An 18627-nucleotide genomic window follows, 5' to 3' on the forward strand; every position below is an offset into this window, starting at 1 on the left:
GGCTGCAACACTGCAATGGGTGGGGTAAGCTGACGGTCTAATTTTTGAGCGTCAGGCCGATAGATGATGATGATGATATATACATATATGTATTTCTGGTCTATTTGGAGGCGTCATAATCTTTATGGTTGGTTATTAATCGACACTAAATGTTTATTCAGACATTCACATGAAGACACATACCGCATAAGGACATAATGCGGACATCAGGAAACAGCGGAAATACTGAATTTGCATATGACCCCTTGACCCATGACCGGGTCAATTTGCATCGTGATGCGCATCAAGTTGGGATGAGCGTTCATACTAAGTCGGGATGCGGGCAAGTCGGATGTAAACCACCTCCAGGATGTAGTTTCGCTGCAATGCGCATCGGGCGTTTTTAAATGCGACTTGGAGCGTTGTTCATACCAGGCCAAACCAATGCGGCTTCGGCGATTTCGATTTTGGTGACTTGCGCGACTTAGAATGAACGAGGTCAATGACAAAGTGCCTGGGGCCACATTGGATATCCTAGAAACACAATAAACTCAAGTGTAAAACTTCATTCTGTCCAAGTTTATTTACAGCTGTATACAATTCCTGCTCAAAAGTTGCTAAGTCAACAAAACATGCCGATTTCTTCAAGTACTGATCTGATGATGTTCTCTATTCTATAAGCAAAATGTACAGTACATGTATGGTAATATACAAAACGGTAGAGCGTTGCTGAAAATGGTCTTTACGTTGTGGTTTGCAAAGACTCGTCTGTTATTTTTGTAAGTGTTGTATAATCATCTACCAACGTCACAGTAAATAAGACAATATTGTATCCCCTGTACCTGGACGGTCATAAAGCTAATTATAACACACTCCAAAGAGACACCGTCTTCCTTCGCCCTGGACGTTCAAGATTCCGAGCATGCATGCGCAGCAACATGTATTGTGGGTAATATGTCAAAGGTGAAAGCCCCTGGGACATCAGCAAAACACGTCTTGCCTTTGTTATGAAAATTGAGACAATGGTCCAGACATAAACTGTTAACACGTTAGGGGACTTCAACTTTGACCTTGCTCATGCGTACTCGGAATAAAGAACGACCTTATAATGTATTTGCTTTGAACAACCCTCGCCATATTTACAAATAGGGTTGTATGAACGCGCTCTTTTGTCCCCATTGTGCTCATCCACAGAATACACATAGACAGTAAATTACAATATCCTACAAATCATTTTTTACAGAGAGGGTAACAAATAGTACGAAAGAACACTACTATGATAGTAATCAGTTCGTCTGAAACCTGTACAATAAATAATACAATCCAAAAACGCAACATGAGCGCCGCCTGGCGATCTTCATGTGTACTCGTAGTCATATTCTATTCTGTTCATATTCGCGTTCATCTTTAACCTCAGACTTTGTCTCAGTGGTCTGGGGGCGGGAGTAGTAGTAGTTGTTGTAATAGCCTTCGGAGTGATGACGTTTTTCTTCTTCAGGAAGTAACAAACTCCCGTCGTCCCTCCGCCCACCACCACTGCTGTCACAGCAGCGCCCGCTAGGAGGGGCGCCAGAGTTGACATGAAGTGCTCTTCCTCTGCATCGGGATCCTCATCTTTCGAGGAAAATCAAAACAAGTTGAAACAAAAAGCAAAAAAAGACCCATTGTACATAGCTAAGCTTGTCACAAACCAACGTTTCGGTGACCGTCTGTCACCTTCATTTATTTAATAGGGGCAATTTTTGCACTGCAGCTATAGGTGTCCCTGCTTACAGATGCGATCCCAAAAGTAAAGAGAGATAGTGAATGTTGTGTTTACAATGCGGTCCCAAACGTAAAGGAGTGTATTGTATACTAGTACATAAATGTTGTCAAGTAACAATAAATGCCCTGAGGAATGTGACACACGGTTAACGGAACGTCGATTGAAATGAAGATAAAAATGCGATGGGTAAGATTAAAATGTATCGCCCTAATAATAATATGGCACAATCTTCAATTTAATTCTTCAATTTCTTATTCACATATCAACACTGCAGACGCACACACAACTAGATTTAAGTATTTGTGCTATATATACTTCAGGTTTGCTTTGTAATAGTTTAGCGATTACGGGGTCTTTTTATAAATATGAATTGTATTGAATTTTTCTTTTTATTTGAGTTGAATGTGTGACACTTGTGTGTCGATTTGTTAAAAATAGAGAGAACGCTAGCGACCCCAAAGACAACCCTCCCAAAATCAAGATGGCGGCCACCACACATGGCAACAAAGGTTTTGCTACGTAAACCTGTAACTAAAACGTTATACTGTACTCTGTTGACAGAAAAACGAAACGATATCAATACATCTATGAACATACTCGGAACGAAGAGAATAGGTAGGTAAGGTAATAAGAAGTTGGACTAAGCGGGAATGGATTTGAAATCGCATGACGTCACGCACCTGCGCAGTTGACCCCAGCGAATCCCGTCGGACAGTGACAGACGTACGACCGCCAGTCTGTGGTGCAAGTCCCGCCATGTAGACACGGGTTGTCCGGCTCACAGTGGTCCACTAGGGCGGGGGGAAACAACTTTTCAAAGGCATGTAGAACTAGAACTTATCCTTGACCCCTCCAAACAACACCGCCAAAACATCCCAGCTAGTATACATACTGAGCATACAATATAACACATTTTTATACTTTTCTCGTTAATTATACAAAGTAGTTCGCCCAAAATCTAATCATCTTGAGATTTCCCTCATATTCATACCCACCAACACACCAAATACGACAACAATCCATCAAGGCGTTCTCGACTTATTTTGTTCACTAACAGACACACAGACGCGCATTAAAATATAACCTTCTTGACTAAGGTAATTAGAGTTGTACAGGTATTTCTTAGTGTATACCAGCACCAACTAGGCATGTCCCTGTAGCTAGCAGCCTCACAGTTGATGAGCTCCTGGTTCAAATCAGTTGGTAACTAGGAGACTCCCAAACCCAGTGCCGACTGTGGTCGGGAAGAGGTCGGGAGCAACGTTTTCACACGGGTTTTACTGTATGAAGAGTCGAACTGTTCTCCAACTAAAAATATGTACGTGAATTTTATTCACGTGTGACGTCAGCACTGGGTCAAAGGTTGCTGGAAGTAGATAACGCCCCCCGTCCCGGTTCATGTTGAGTCACCGGGTCACGTTGAAGGGTGTTGATATTCTGGATACCGAATATGACTAGTTTGTGAGAGGGTTAAAGGAGGCAATCTTCATCAGGGCACACCAACTTTCTCTCGACCGGGACGGGGGGCGGCATCGACTTTCAGCAACCTTTGACCCATTGATGACGTCACAAAAAATAAAACTCACATGCCCAGAGCGATTGGGGCAGAAAGCTTACGAAAACGGAGCGAATCAGTCGAAAATTCAGGTGAGTACATTTTTTCAGCTCTTCATAATGTATTAATAACTCAGATTAACTTTCCTGCTTAGGTCTTTACTTACCTCGTTCGCAGTACAAGCCGTAGTACCCTACGATGCAGTGGCATTTGTGCTCGTCATCGTTCTCCACCGCCGACGACCCCGCCTGTTGTAAAACCTCACAGGTTCCTCCATTTCGGCAGGGGTTGGGGTTACAGGAATCTGTTGATCACCACATAGTTTATGTTTTAGACATCTACATGTACATGAATGCTATGGTATGGCTCTAAAAACTCGTACAATCAACGTGATAAAAGAAAGAATATGGACATGGGCACACACCCAATTACAACTCAACAGATAAAGGTGTGAACACAGTGATCCGTTCATTGTTACACAACTCTCTTTTACTTCATCCCAATCGAATGGAGTGAAGTTTTGTTTGGGTTTCTCTGTCCGTCTATCTATCTGTGTGCGTGTATGTGTGTGTGTGTGTTGGGGTGTGTGTCTGCACAGCAGTTTATGTGTGTTCTATCAAAGAGCGAATCACAAGTGTGTAGCGTTATTATAAACTGCTTGCAGGCCCCTTTTTCTATCAAACAAAAAGGTCTTTCAAAAACTGTTTTTACCTCGTAGCGTCTCACAATGCTTTCCCACGTGCCGGGTTGTACAGTTACAACTGTAACCGTCATCACGGTTCACACAAGTGCCGCCATTTTGACACGGTTTCGACACGCAATAGTCCCGTACTGGGGAATGAATACATGAAATTGGTTGAGACAAGACGGATATAATGGCCTTCTTTCATCAAGTTCAACTTATGTTGTTCATCGACGTTTGATATATTCTCAATACAAAGCAAATGCTTTAGTGTTGTGCTAATCAATAATAAGTTCTTCCTTCCAGAAATACCATCCTCCCAGCAGGCCCGATATGCTCGGTTCATTACCTCTCATAGCGGCCCTGCCCTTTCCAGCCTGTGAACTTGATTCTGGCGACGTCACCACCAAAACAGCTTTCAGCCAATCAGAGGATTGGCTGAAGCTCATCTATAGCAAAAGCGCAAAGGACGCTGGGATGCTATCAATCAATCAGGTTACGTCTTACATCGCTACTTTGGGTTCAGAGCAAAAATAACGGCTGTTTGTGCCAAATAAGGTTAGCTCATTAATTATTCATGAGCAACTGTCAATAACGTCGGCAGAAGCGAGTTCACAGGCTGGAAAGGGCAGGGCCGCTATGGGACGTATTGAACCGAGCATATTGGACCTGCTGGGAAGATGAGAAATACATGGTTACAAATATCATGAAAGGTCTTTGAATGATGACTAGTATTATCATATGAGAGCAAGGGTACTGGGTAGTACCAAGGTCAAAAACTACCCGTGTAAGTAGCTGTGGTACCTCCTGAGTCCACAATGACCTATTATTTACCACGTGGTATACGTCTCTGGTTCTACTTTCTGCCTAGGTGACCTTTGACACCTAGGTCACGTGACCACTCCTTATTAGCTGAAGAAAAGTGGGGAAAGGCTATCTGAAAGCTTCTCATAGCTTCAAACTAGCGGTTAGTATAATTCTAACATCCTTTACTTAATACTTTCAACGTGTTTGTAAATGCACTGATTATGTGACCTAACGTCGGAATAATTTTACGACATCCACACGTTTTGCGGTACAACGATAGTCAACATTCCCACCTTGACAGGCTGGTCCGGTCCACCCTGGTGCGCATGCGCCTGGACAGCTGCCGTTGAACCGGTTACAGGGTACGTCATCCTCACAGTGGCATATGTTCTCACAGTTGACACCAAACTTGCCTGGGTCGCACTCTAAAGATTGGGGAGGGGGGTAGAGTATATGTGGCATGGTTAGAGTCATAGAGGTGGGGTTTCAATTGGAAACGTAACATGTGCACGTACAAGATTGTAAAAGGATCATGCTCAATTTACAGAAGCAAGCACTTTGCAAAGACTTGCCTGAGGATGATCCTGTCAACGGTACATGTTTTTTTGCACTGTTAACAGGATCACCCTGTCAACAATGCAATATTTCTACTGTTGACAGGATTATCCTGCTATAGCCACTTCCAAGACTATTTTTTATTATCTCAAACCCCCTTTTTCGTCAAAATATATCAAAAAGTGAAATTGCAATGTCTGAGGTACTGAAGAGCCTCCAAATCAATTTTCGGTGCAACAAGTCCAGCGTCTGCTGTTTCTATTCAATTTGCTCACGAGGTCTTTTTTCCTAGTTGCATCTATTGTTAGCCGTTTGTAATCTAGAAGGAGTCAGTTCTATCATTCCAGACACACAAAGACACACACAAGAACATCAGTGTGTCAGGCTTATCCAGTGAGTTGAAAAGCTTTCATAGCTTCAAAATTTTGCCACACCAGAGCTTGGAAACAAAAGACTAATTTAACGCTACGCAAATAGTAAACATCTCTCCGACTCAGCGACAGATAGAACTAACCGTGTTGACAGTACGGGCCTTCGGTCCAGCCTTCTGCGCATTGATCCGGACAAGCTCCAGTGAAGCGGTTGCAGGGTACGTCACCCAGGCAGTGACACGTCTCGGTACACCCTGCGCCAAACGTGCCATCTTTGCACGCTAAAGGACACAAAGATATGAGTAAGTTTTTAATAAAAGAGATACATTTTTTGCAAGAACAGTAACCGAGCTATCAACATAATTCTAAAGATAAAATAAGACGGAGTTTCCCAAAGGCATCGTCCGTGACAGCTGCCATTTTTGTTTGTTGAACCTGATTTGTAGAGTTGCATATGATTACGCAACTGCAATAATAGAATGTACGAATGTTTCACTTTGGCGAAACACACCAGCTTCTCGGGCAAGCGGCGCGGCAGAAGCTGATTGTATTTCACTAAAGACCTGCCACACCTAACATTTGCATATAAAGTTGCAAGCGCTGTTTACAGCAAGCCAGCATGCCATGGCGAGCAATACTTTCGTCGTGATCAAAATTCCTAAAGACCTACCCTCTGTACAGTCGAGGCCCTTGAATCCTGTGTTACAGCTGCACCCATACGGGTCCGGTAAGCAGAAGACGTAATACTTGCAGGCGTCGTCGCCATCAGCGTTGAAGTTTGGTCGGTTGCACTGGTGTTGGCAGGACTGTCCGAACTTTCTGGCCCCACATGCTGAAATATGAGTTTTCTTCATTATTTCTTTGCTTTATGTTCTTTGGTATGAGGTATATATCAAGCTTAAGGGTACATAGCTTGCCACATGCGTGTTTATCATTAGATAATACCACTAGTCCGTTTCTGAAAAACTAATAGATGAGAGGGCGACATTGTAAGTTATGGTACCATGCTGTTTCCTACTTCTAAAGTATCTCGCAAACTAAGGACAACAAGATGTTGTCAAAATCAGTTACCAAGGGAAAGCGTGGGTGCGTGGAATATTTAGAATTTTTCGCAATTCAATCACAGTACTATACTAACGGCTCCGCCCCTGAGGCTTCACAAAAAAAAAGTCTTACGTCTTTCGCAGGTGGGTCCCGTGAAGCCAATGGAACAGATGCATTCTCCGTTCTCAGGGTCACAAATGCCGCCGTTGTAGCACTTGGGACAATCCTCCTTACAGTCAGTCCCCCATTTTTCGTCCGGACAGGCTTCGGGGACGATATGACAATGGAGAGAGTTGGTATGATTACTGCTAGTGGTCCTGTCAATCACCATGATTGACTGCACCATTGCACCAATCAGCGCACATGGCTGCACCGGAAGGAGCACATTTTGGATATCCAAAAATGTCTCTACTTGGCGACACTTCTGTTCGGCGACACTTCTGGATAGCACAGTATAAGGTCGTTTACCGTTCCGAGTACGCATGCGCAGTGACATGTATTGTGGGTAATATGTCAAAGGTGAAGGCCACTGCTGTATGTGCAAGTCGTCAGAAAAGAAAACTGGAGTGGTATTGCCACGTGTCACATGCGTTACGAGGTCTTAGTACGGACCGATGTTTTGATTGAATCTATTTCGTAAATTATTCATTTATTTATTGTGAAGTGCAACAATACATTACACCGACTCAAGGCAGCGTACCTGATATTGGAGAGTCGACATGTATGGACAGACAGATACATAAGCAATGGAAAATTTACACAACATGAACACTAGTTTCTACAATCAATCAATAAACATCAGCCTACAATATAGTTTAGCATTGTTGTGTCATATGATGAAGATGCATAAATACATTCATAATATACATGAGATAAAAGAGATAATAAGTGCGTTCGGAGGTCAGAAGTCATTTAGAGGAAAGGTGAACAGATAACTGATTTTGTACTTTAGTATTTGAGATTCGGTCTTTGTATGTGATTCCTAGAATTTTCCTGAAGCATTTCCGAGTGACGTCGGCGTGGCGTAACGGTTAGAGCGTTGAACTCGGAATCAATAGGTCCCGAGTTCGATACTCACCATGCCCCGACGTTGTGCCCTTGGGAAAGGCACTTAACACCACCTTCCCGGACGGTGGAGTGACGCCCACCGAGCCTATTTGGCTAATCTGTCAAACCCTGTGCCAAAAACACACTGCCGATGTGCCAACATCTAGCACATTTGCCACTGAGAACCGTAAAATTATTATTATTTCCGGAAGCAGGGCAAGAAACATCTCACTGTTTAAAATATGTCTTGTGGTCCATATAGATTATAGGCATGAATCCGTATCCCACCGCTGGCACCATGTTATGTTTTGTGGTCCTACATTCGTTGTGTCAATCTAACGACGCAGAAATGACATCTACCGTTGAGCTGACCCCAAATTTTACTCCGATTGCCATGTCATGTGAGGCGTTATGATACAATCTTGCTTGGGGTGATAAAGGTTTCTTAGGTCACAGTCTTTTGATGATACGCTAGTGCAAGTTGTTGTGGTGGTGGTTTTAAAAGTATGCCTAACAGGCCGCTAGGAGGCCCAAACTTACACAACTTACTTCCTGTGGCATGAACTATCTACCACACAAAAATCATGACCATAGCACTTCACGCACATAAATATTCCCCCAAATTTTGAAGCTCCGCTGCAGTACCTTAGGTATCCACTAGAAGGCCCATTATCGAATTTGACCTTCCTTTCTGTAAACCCTACCCATCCACTAAATTTCATACAGAACCATCAACAGCTTCTCGAGGTTATGCTGGCGACATACAAAAACACATCCACACAAAGCCCGCTGCAGTACCGACGGAAAATGCCAGGGAAACCATTTTTGAACTTGACCTCCGTTCCCACAACATTTACACACCTACAAAAAATATGAAGGTCCATCAACGTTTCCGTCACTTTTTTTGCCTACATAGTATTAATTGCGGATGGTAACTTGAATGTGTAACGTTAACACTCACCTCTGACGATCAGTCTGGTGATACCCTGTACGGCAGCGTTCCTCTCACTGTTAGTCCGGTAACATTCGTATACCCCGCAGGAGTCGTTGGTGACCTTGTTCAAGGTCAGGTTCAAGGTGCGTTTCCCCAGCATCAACTCCTCGTTTCTCCGCCAATAGACTCCTCTCTCCACAGGCTCCTGGGACAGCATCTGGATCGTGACGTTCTCTCCCACGTTCGCCCTTTGGCACATCGTGACTGGCTTGATGGGGGCTGAAAAGGGTTGTCAAATCGTAATCATATTCATCACCATGGTAACGTAAAACGTATGATTATAATAACGAAAGTTTATTTGCAAGGTCTTGCCCAATGACTTATTGCAACACGAGACAGTGTATATGAATCAATGCATATGAAACTGTATGTAAAAAAAGGAATACAGAAAGTGCAATTTAACAATGAAAGTTGAAAGTGAAACAATTGACTTTTCTAAACCTGCTGCGGTATACAATGTAAGCTTTTGGGGTTTGACTTCTTTTTTGGAAGTAGTGGAAGACGAAGTGACCCACTTTTCTGCAATAAGTGATCATAAGTGGGGTTTGAGATGTTAACAGGCCAGGGTTGCAGTTCTTCTTCAGTAAACGTTTTTACATTTTGGTGAGTTTTGGTGGTTTTCTTGAATTGAAAAATATTCTATTATAATAGCTCTTTTCTTTCCTGCTCAATAAAGGGGCGGTTCGAGATAAAGTGTATTTCGGACATACATTAGTAATTTCCCTTCTTGCAAAGAAAATCATCAAACGTTACCAAATTTAGACATCTTGACGGTTAGAATTCGAAAGGTTGATCCGTCGTCCAGCTGTATTTCGGTGAAGAAGGAGCCGATCCTGAAGTCCTGGGCGATCCTCACCAGAGTGAACATGGCCCCGGGCCAGTCAAGTTGAGGGAAGATGAACTCGCGCGTTGCCCACAGGTCGTCATTAAACCGTTCGTACTCCAGCCCAATGTTCGTCTCCTAAAGAGGTGATACAATGCAGCGGACGTATAAACATTCCTCATTAATTATGTAAATTAAATACTGATTTGCATAATAAGTATCTGATTTTGTAAATCATCACTCGAGCTATTCACATACCAAAAATCATGATGATCCGTCAACCCCTTCTTGAGTTATTCTCTTTCAAAGTCTGCAACAAAAAATGGCCCCTGCAGTTCCAGATATCAAAATCGGTAGTTCTGCTGCAGTATCATAACAAGCCGCTAGGGGGGCAAATATAATCAATTCCAGGTCCCCGTCCCGAAGAAACTATTAGAAATATTATAATTCTATCCCAAACGTACATTATCGATGTTAATACCTTCAATGTACAATTTGAATTTCTACACATGACCAATACAAAAAACCTGCCTACCCTTCCAAATGAAATTCTCTGCGCGGGGTGATCCGTTACGCATTTCAAATAGGTCGGTCCTGTCAAATAGTCGATGCAAGGATACTCGTTCACCAACGTCACTTCCGGTCGAGCGTCTGGAGAAAGTACACAGAACAAAAGATATCGACATGATTCATATATTTTTGTAGAATCTTACAATAAACATGTTACAGTAACTTTTATAATGTCAATGACCTTTGACCAAATTCGCTGATCGACAGAAAGTCACCGAATTTCGAAACCGTCTTACCGAGTGTATTTTTCACCTGTAAAAACAATTCTGAAGTAATTATGGTGTAAATATGAATAAATAAAATTACGGTGTGTACGGTTTGGGCTAAGGTGTTTGATAACGTCTTTACCAGGAATAAAAAAATTAAGAATCTATTATCCGGTATGCCATACTCTGTGTGTTAAGTCATTTGTTCAACCTTCCTAGCCACGTAGATTTCATGATAAAGGCAACTCTTGCCAATTTTTTATTCATTTATTACACGCTCGCATAAGTTTTGGGGTTCCCAGAGGATGTCATCCGTTTAATCAAATCAACATGTCCTTATACATAGCCATTCTCCGAGGACTTCATACAGGAATTAGCACACAAGTGGGACACTCCGTCTACTTCATTCTTCATAATTTTGCCTCGACATCCGGACTTCTATTGCTTTCGGAAATGCTGTAAGTATTACTTGGAACGCCAAGGCCACGTGCGAAAAATTCAGCTGGCGGTAGAGGAGGACTTTGAACGAAAGATCTGTCATTTTTTGGTCCCTGTTCCAAATATCAGTCCACTTACTTCAATTGTCAAGATTCGCAACTTCACGGGGATTTTCCTACTCGTATTGCCTCTCGAGAACGGGTCTTCGAGTGTTCGTTGACTCCAGAAGATTGGATCATGAATTCCAGGTGTATTGTAGAGGGAACAGGATCTAGCACGCGAGGGCGGCTGCTCGATGATTGGTCAAGTGGTAATTGATACTCTCTCATCAAAGAGAACGCCGACTTTCTGACTTATGAAGTGGCAATCTTAGCCCGGGGTCGGAACTTTATGTCTTAGATTATGTTACACCCATCGACACTTTAGCGCTGAAAAACGAGTTGTTTTTTGGACCAATAGATCAAGTTGGCGTCGGCAGTGACAGACTCATAATTCACCCACGCGCCAAAGAATGCAGACGCTACCAACAACAAGGCCCCGACAAGATCTCTTATACCTACAACAAGGATTATAGGGATTATGTCGTTGTTCAGTAGTCTAGGTCACGTGGTTCGGATTATGTTCTGGAAGAGTCCAAGAGTACTGCTCGGGTCAACACACTCAAATGTGACTTTTTGTGCGCAATCAAATCTAGGCAGGTGGCCAACTAGTGACCCTTTTTGGGTGTTCAACTACCATGTAAAATCACCACAAAAGAGTCAAACACACGATAAAAATCGATATTAAGCAAAAAAACATCGTTGTTTTCTCCCCACGCGACCAATTCACCCATACACTCCATTCCTTCATGGGGGTAAACATCCGGGTACTACAGCATCGACATGGCGGCTGCCAAATTTGTAGGGCGCATGCGTACACCTATAGATCGTTTTTTTTTGCAGGGCGAGAGTGTACAACCAATCTACACTGTTAATGTATGAAAACCCATATAAAAGCTGTCGCAGTAAAGTTTAAAGCACAACGGTTGTGACAATGTTAACATTTATGACGAAATACCAGTCTAGAGAATATCATTTCGCTGCTAAGACACCCTAGTTGCTTCTGCGTTTGGTTAACTCTTAGTACCAAAGATTTTGGACATGGCTTTTTCAAAAAGTTCAGTGGAAAAGAAGTCCAAATTATCAATAAAAACATCATTTAAGAGCATCATGAGGGTTGTTCATTAGATCTATCTTGTTGACCTTTTATAAAGCAGGATATTTTACCATTTCTGTATCCGAAAACTAAAAAAAAGGAATATTTTAGAGACTTGATAAATGCGTTATATTGAGAGCTTTTGGCTGCACAATTTCATAGTTCTACAACTTTCATGTGATACATAATCATAGAGAAGTTATCCTCTTTGAAGTTTTACAGCAACATGTTAAGTCGAATGCGTATGGGTCATTTGATTGTGAAATTAGTCATTGTAATTTTGTCGATTTTGTCATTGTACATGTTTACAGACAAAAAGAAAACTACTCTCCTCTTAACATCACAAAACCCACACATTGCAGAAAATGTGGGATCATTCGTCTTCCACTGTCTGGGAAAAAGAAGTCAAACCCAAATAAGATAGAATTTAGTGTTAGTATTTAGACTAGAATAGTCGCATGCTATGTTGTTATCAATTGTCTGTCCGTCCTTTCATGTTACATGTACTTGCAATTAGCCTATGGGAAAGAACTTGCAATAAACTAAACTTATTGTACCATGTTTACGCTTGAAAGTACCTAACAGTTGTTATGTTTTAGTAAAGCACATGGTTCTGTTAAAAGCACAGGCTGCAATGTATTATTTCATAGCATCAGGCTATTGAAATCATCCGAAGTGACATGATTTTGTATTAGAGAGGTCATGTCGGCAGCTTTGTCCTCACAACTTGTCTCAAGTGTGCGATGCCGCTGACATGCTGAATTGTTTTGGATGAAAGCAATCTACGACGTCGAATCATCAGTATAACATGCCATCAGATTCATGATTATAGAATAATCTAAGATAAGACAAGAGCTTCTAGTGCTACCGATCGTGACCAAGATATATTGTATTGCAATGAAGTTAAAAAAAAACTCTCAGCTATTGTCTCGACAGGTGGCTGAGATTATCATCGATGTTGGGGGAAATCGTTTCACTTAAGTGCAGGGATAAAGTCAGTATAATAAGCATCCATTTCAAACTATACCCAGTATAAGGTCTCACACGCTAGTTAGGCCATCCCATAGGAAATAACATTAAAACACCAACCTTTCATGGCCGTAATTCCAATAAAAACACAGAGTTTCCGGAGATGTTTTAATTTCTATTGCAAGCACACACGATCTTTAGACAATGAAAAAATTGTCACCAAAATATAAAATAGGGAGCGATCTGTAATAGCATTTAAAACTGCCGTTACCTGCCAGCCGCAAGAGGCTTTCTGGTGCAGAGAGAGCCCGACCGCAGTGCTCAGGTCAAAATAACGTGTGCGTCTGACAATCGCTTGGATGCCGAAACTTTCCTGCCTTATCCTGTCAGAGATGAACAAGCTTTCATCTCAAATGCTTCTTATATCAGGTGGGATCGATCAAAGGCAAATTATCATCGACTTAAACACCTGACTTTAGGGCCAAATTATTTTTTGCCCGCACTCTTTTGGCATCTACACGCGGAGTAATTCAGGCATGAGACCTTAAGCATTCATTTCAAAATATACTTAATATATACTATATTGCCTTGTATAATTAAATCAGAAAGTAGTTGATAGGAGGGAGGGAATAAAAGGTGCCGGCACTCGCACTGCCTTAGAATGAAATCTCTGGGGATCGCCAAAAAATGCTCTGAACATTGAGCACTGACAACTGATACTGAACTCTCACACTAATTTAGATACCATAGATATGGGTGTAAACTATTGTTTTATGTCATTAACTGAAAGTCAACTTGCCTGAAGGCTTATTGTAAGTACATGGTAGAAACTTAAGGGACGTAAATATGACAATGGACAGCGATTGACATCATTGCAAAAAAGATTACTCAAATAATCGTGTTGACTATATCAAAACATGTTGGGCTTGACTTCAGAGGAACATGAAACTCCACGTTTTTCTATGATTTGTTGGGTTCTGCGATGTGAAATTCATGGTCAAATTCCATGTTCTGTATTGTCTTTGCCAGCAGTGACAGCTCTTTCAAGCAGCCACTGGCTAGTATGGAAGCTCTGGTTATCACCGCCCAAATAACTAATAACTAAATAGATAGAAATAAAATGTTGTTTCACTGCTACTTTACAGACGATACAAAACTAGCATCGCGTAGAATATGCCTATGCAATAGAAATGGTTAGCTAAGAAAGCATGACGATTTTTCCCATCAAGGTATAGTGTGTTATCTATACACCGCACGAAAAGTGAGATTTGCCAATTGTGGTTAATGCCAGGTAAGTCTTGTAATAGAAATTGAGTAGTTTTAGAACCATTGTTTTAGATTAATATCAGAAAACCTGTGTGTCATTATATGAATATTTCCATATATTTTGTATCTATATGCCTGTACGTAGCCCGTGATAGGGCATGAATGTACAATAAAGGTTATTATCATCATAATCAACCATTGTTAGACGTACCTGATATTTATCGCTATTGTTTAGGCTACCATTCCCGTGCCAGAACTACCTTGGACATGATAACATAGCAGTTTGAATAACACATGGATATGGATATGCAGAGTTCACTCAAAAAATTAATAGATATGAATGATACATACAAAAATTATATTCTGGCACCGTGCATCGCCTAACGCAGACAATGCCAGATTTTGTTATTATTCATTTGGTAAATCCCACTTTTCGTGCGGTGCTGTCACTAATGTTCATCGTACGTTTTATGATCATGCTCAACTTGTATTGTCCATGCATTAAGAAGTCTTCTATATTGCCCAAAACGTGTGGGTGATTCTAGTTCGAGGTTTATTTGCGAAAAAATCTCGCAAAAAGTTACAGGGCACGTTGCTCTACTTCTGAACCGTAGTAAATCCTATTTCAATATGCTGGATGTGAATTGAACGACTTTAGGGCCCTGTTACACTTGTGCGTATGTTCAAGTGCGCATGAGTTCCGCAGCAACATTTTTTGGTTTAAGTAAATTTTGCGGGGAGGAAGTTGTTTTCTACTTGGACCCATCGTTGTACAGTCTGGTTATCAAACAAAAGAAATTACTTCTTCGGCTGCAAACTTAACCTAAACCAAAACATGTAAATACGCAACTCATGCGGACTTGTATATACGCACAAGTGTGACAGGGGCTTAACGCTGTTAGAAGTAGGGAAATATTCTTTTCACAATGTGCCATAAGTATTGCCCCATTTTTGTCAGTAGCTAAAAATATAACAAGTGCGTTACCAGAACGCGCAGTGGGCCGTATGGGAATGGGTTGAAAGGGTATTCATTACCGTTTTATTTGTTGTCGATGCCCCACTATGTAGGATAAAGAGAATTAGACCAGTCTCAACAAGGAGCATTAGGCAAATATAACGAATGGCATTGGTGTGTGTTTTTGTCTAGATGTAAATAAATGCCCATGTTCTATCGTCGGAGCGAACTGAATTGTATTTTCTTCATCATTTGCAAGCGCGTGGCAAAATGACGCTAAGCGACCTATTATGGTGAACTAAAGAACTATACCTGTGTGTAGGTATAATGTTTGAAAAGCCTAACTAATCATCAAGGACCAAACGAACAGGACGATTTTAGTGGGAGGCATTGGTGATTTTTTTCTGGATGTTTTTGATCATCATCATATCGTGCATTTATGCCATTACTTTCAAATTGATGATATTTACCGCTCACCACTTCAAACCACCCAACAAAATGGCGCATGGAGACACACTTGCCCTGTATTGTTTGTACCAAATCTTTTCATATTCTCCCCATTGTCGAAACAGTAGTGCTATATGACAAATACGGAACATTCTATAGATGTGAGAGATCGTTTTATACTGTGGCTATGATATTTGGGTTGTGGAAAGACAGTAAAAGCTTGAAAACGGGGGTGGATCATAGGAATGTAGTCACCGGATGGAGGTGCTTGATTGTCGGCACGCATGATGAAAATACCTTTCAACTACGTGCTGTTAGAAAACGTACTCTGTTGAACGCAATCTTAACGTAAACATTCTATGTCGCTCTAGTCCATCGTACATGTCTTTGGTCATTATTGTTAACGTTGTTCTCTCAGTCTTGTTCTGCCAAATGTTGGCGTTAAACAATCAAATAACTTTGAAAAACGACTGTCCTGCCGGAAGTGGCCATGTTCGGTATGATAACACGGTCCAATGCGTCAGAAGAACAAGTCGCACAAAAACAAACAAAACTAAAAGCGAGTTCCGCTTTCCTCACCTGAAGTGTGACGTGTGGACAGTCCGAAGATGATCAGAGCAAGTAATCTCCACCTGTGTGTCATCCTCGCGGTGTAACGCGGTCTAAATCTGCTGTAAAACTGTGAAAACACGGTTGTGGCGGCCATTATATTCTGCTGGCGGAGGCTGTCGTCAGTCTTTTGAGCTGAGAGAGAGAGGCGTTCCGCGCGGTGGGCACACGATGGAGCGTGAGCATCTATCCAAACGTTTCAAGTCTACTCTTCAGTTGGAGGCCGACAATGGCGCGGGGTGCGCCGCGCTTGTGTGGGTACAGTTGGTAGTGGAAACGATCACTTCATGACTAACCTCGCAGGCCAGGTGTAAGAGCTGCAACTCACCAGTTATGACTGGTCAACTTGGAGGAAAAAATCTTCAAGTAGATGTAGGGCTATTTTGTTGGTCTTTGTGGCCTTTTCTGTGGCTCTACGGCCCTTTTCAACAGTGGCTGATTTCTTGTTGTAGGCTGCAAAAAGGCTACAAAAGAAGACAAAAAAATAGCCCAAATTGGAGATTAGAATTAAAGACGCAAGGTCTTTAGGAAATCATATACATCACTTAGACATTCCAGATACAGTCTATCTACAGGTATAGAAAGAACTGCCCTTCCTGTTTACGGAAACAAACAATTCACCCTTGGGATATTCAAACAAAACGGATGGTACGGTTTGCTGCTTGTATTGGTCATTAAGATGACAAGCATAACTAACTTTCGGCGTATCACGCACATTGGTGCCAGTTAACCTTCCTCTTGCTGCTTAGCTCACGAACCAGTCCGGATTCGGTGCCAAAATTTTTAAGGCTCCTGGAGAAGGTTAAACGGGCGTGCAGAAACTCTCCGAAAAAAACACATACGTGTTGAGCGTTGTTTTCAAGGGATTTGATAAACCTTAGACATTTAAAAATCTACAGATAGACCCGCTTAACTTCTAGTGATGCAAAAAAAACTTAACAAACTTTGTTGAGAAAGCTAGTTGATACAGAAATTGCAATTATTGTTTTTAAAAACTGGTCTTTACTTGCACAGCCCTGCGAACATTATGAAGGATATATTAACATCCCTTTCAACAGACGTTCCTTGGATACAGGAGGTTACTTGAAGACCAGATGAATGCCTTGATATGCGTCATTGAAGGAAAAAAAGAAGGACAAGTCAACTGTATGTCGTGAAAACTACATGACTTCATTATCAAGATACGCGTCTGCACCATGCATTTATTGATAGGGGGCATTAGGTGTTCCTCAAGGTATTATCCTGGGACCCTCAGTCTTTACCATTGTACGAGAACGAGCTACCAGGACACCTCAAAGTCAAATGTGAGGCTCCTTGTCTTCATAATAGAGAAAGACGTTACATAGATGTATACAATGCATACCATGGTGGATGTTTCATATGGAGGCATTAGGTGTTCCTCAAGGAACCGTCGTGGGACCCTTTGTCTTTACAATTGTACGAGAATGAGCTACCAGGTCAAAGTCAAATGTGAGGCTTCATACATGAGAGCAAGACATTACAAAGATGTATACCGTGATCGAGAGACCTCTAGGTCAGAAGCAAGCTTCTACAAAATTCATTGGATATTATATAAGAGTAAATAGTGCCAGACTGATATATATATATGGACACTTCACAACTAGCAAGCTACTTTTAAATATATGGTCTGTCTGGCAAAAAGTGGCTAAAGCTATCCCTGTGTAACAGTGGTCATGGCACGGCGTTAGGACCTTTTTACAGGTCAAGTACGAAAATCGCAAAAATGGGCAGGTTTGAAGTGTAGCTTTACTGGGTTGTTGAACTCATAGTAGGACAAGTTAAGCCCACCATGAAATGTGCCGGTGCTTATTCGCTAAATTGTCAGTCTAGGATCTCCTTTTTTCGTTACAAAATGGCTACTCAATAAAGCAGCACAGACTATACATTTACATAAGAAGGAAAAGAAATCTGGCTTTCCAAGATAAAAGAAGGCATCACAATTTGACGTCTCGCAAACTTGAATTTGTATTTCTCAAGTTCACTGCCTTTCTCATTAAGTGTTTCATTGTATGTCATAGCTTTTTGTCGGCAATGACAAATTTGTTTTACAATGTGCATGTTACGAATGTTACATGTTGCATTGCGTAATGAAGAGATGTGTACCGTCCTCCTACAACTTTCTGCAATCGATACCACGGATTGATAGTACATTGAACTTGAACGAACACTTGGTGGCCGACTTGGCGGTGTACCTCACTTGCTGAATGATCATTAAACAAAAGGGGGAAAACCATAAATCAACAAACATTTCTTTTTAAATTCACAGCTGTTTTACCCGACTGTGGCTTTGAAAGTGACTTAACCACCATGGACAAAGGAATTTTCATAAT

The 18627-nt window shown here is 41.6% G+C and overlaps 1 protein-coding gene across 1 annotated transcript; it reads right to left on the reverse strand.

The window, feature by feature from the left end:
• Positions 1-537: 537 nt before the first annotated feature.
• LOC136442044 (angiopoietin-1 receptor-like) lies at positions 538-16552 on the reverse strand. Its single transcript, XM_066438644.1, has 12 exons — positions 16247-16552; positions 10158-10273; positions 9553-9760; positions 8767-9018; positions 6891-7022; positions 6385-6546; positions 5858-5995; positions 5082-5213; positions 4011-4130; positions 3466-3603; positions 2425-2535; positions 538-1593 (listed from the first exon to the last, which is right to left on the reverse strand). The coding sequence occupies exons 1-12, from the start codon at positions 16371-16373 to the stop codon at positions 1337-1339; spliced, it is 1893 nt and encodes a 630-aa protein (XP_066294741.1). The 5' UTR covers positions 16374-16552; the 3' UTR covers positions 538-1336.
• Between the last annotated feature and the right edge of the window lie 2075 nt (positions 16553-18627).

Source organism: Branchiostoma lanceolatum, chromosome 9 (genome assembly GCF_035083965.1).
Source record: "Branchiostoma lanceolatum isolate klBraLanc5 chromosome 9, klBraLanc5.hap2, whole genome shotgun sequence".
In the NCBI taxonomy this organism is placed as follows: Eukaryota; Metazoa; Chordata; class Leptocardii; order Amphioxiformes; family Branchiostomatidae; genus Branchiostoma; species Branchiostoma lanceolatum.

What these genes read in the sequence shown, in the direction of transcription:
- LOC136442044 (XM_066438644.1), bottom strand. Translation starts at nt 16,373, where the DNA reads ATGGCCGCCACAACCGTGTTTTCACAGTTTTACAGCAGATTTAGACCG. An exon ending in GTCCACACGTCACACTTCAG is followed by an intron (nt 10,274 to 16,246) that starts GTGAGGAAAGCG and finishes TACTTTCTCCAG; the next exon opens with ACGCTCGACCGGAAGTGACG. An exon ending in CGGCTTGTACTGCGAACGAG is followed by an intron (nt 2,536 to 3,465) that starts GTAAGTAAAGAC and finishes CCCCCGCCCTAG; the next exon opens with TGGACCACTGTGAGCCGGAC.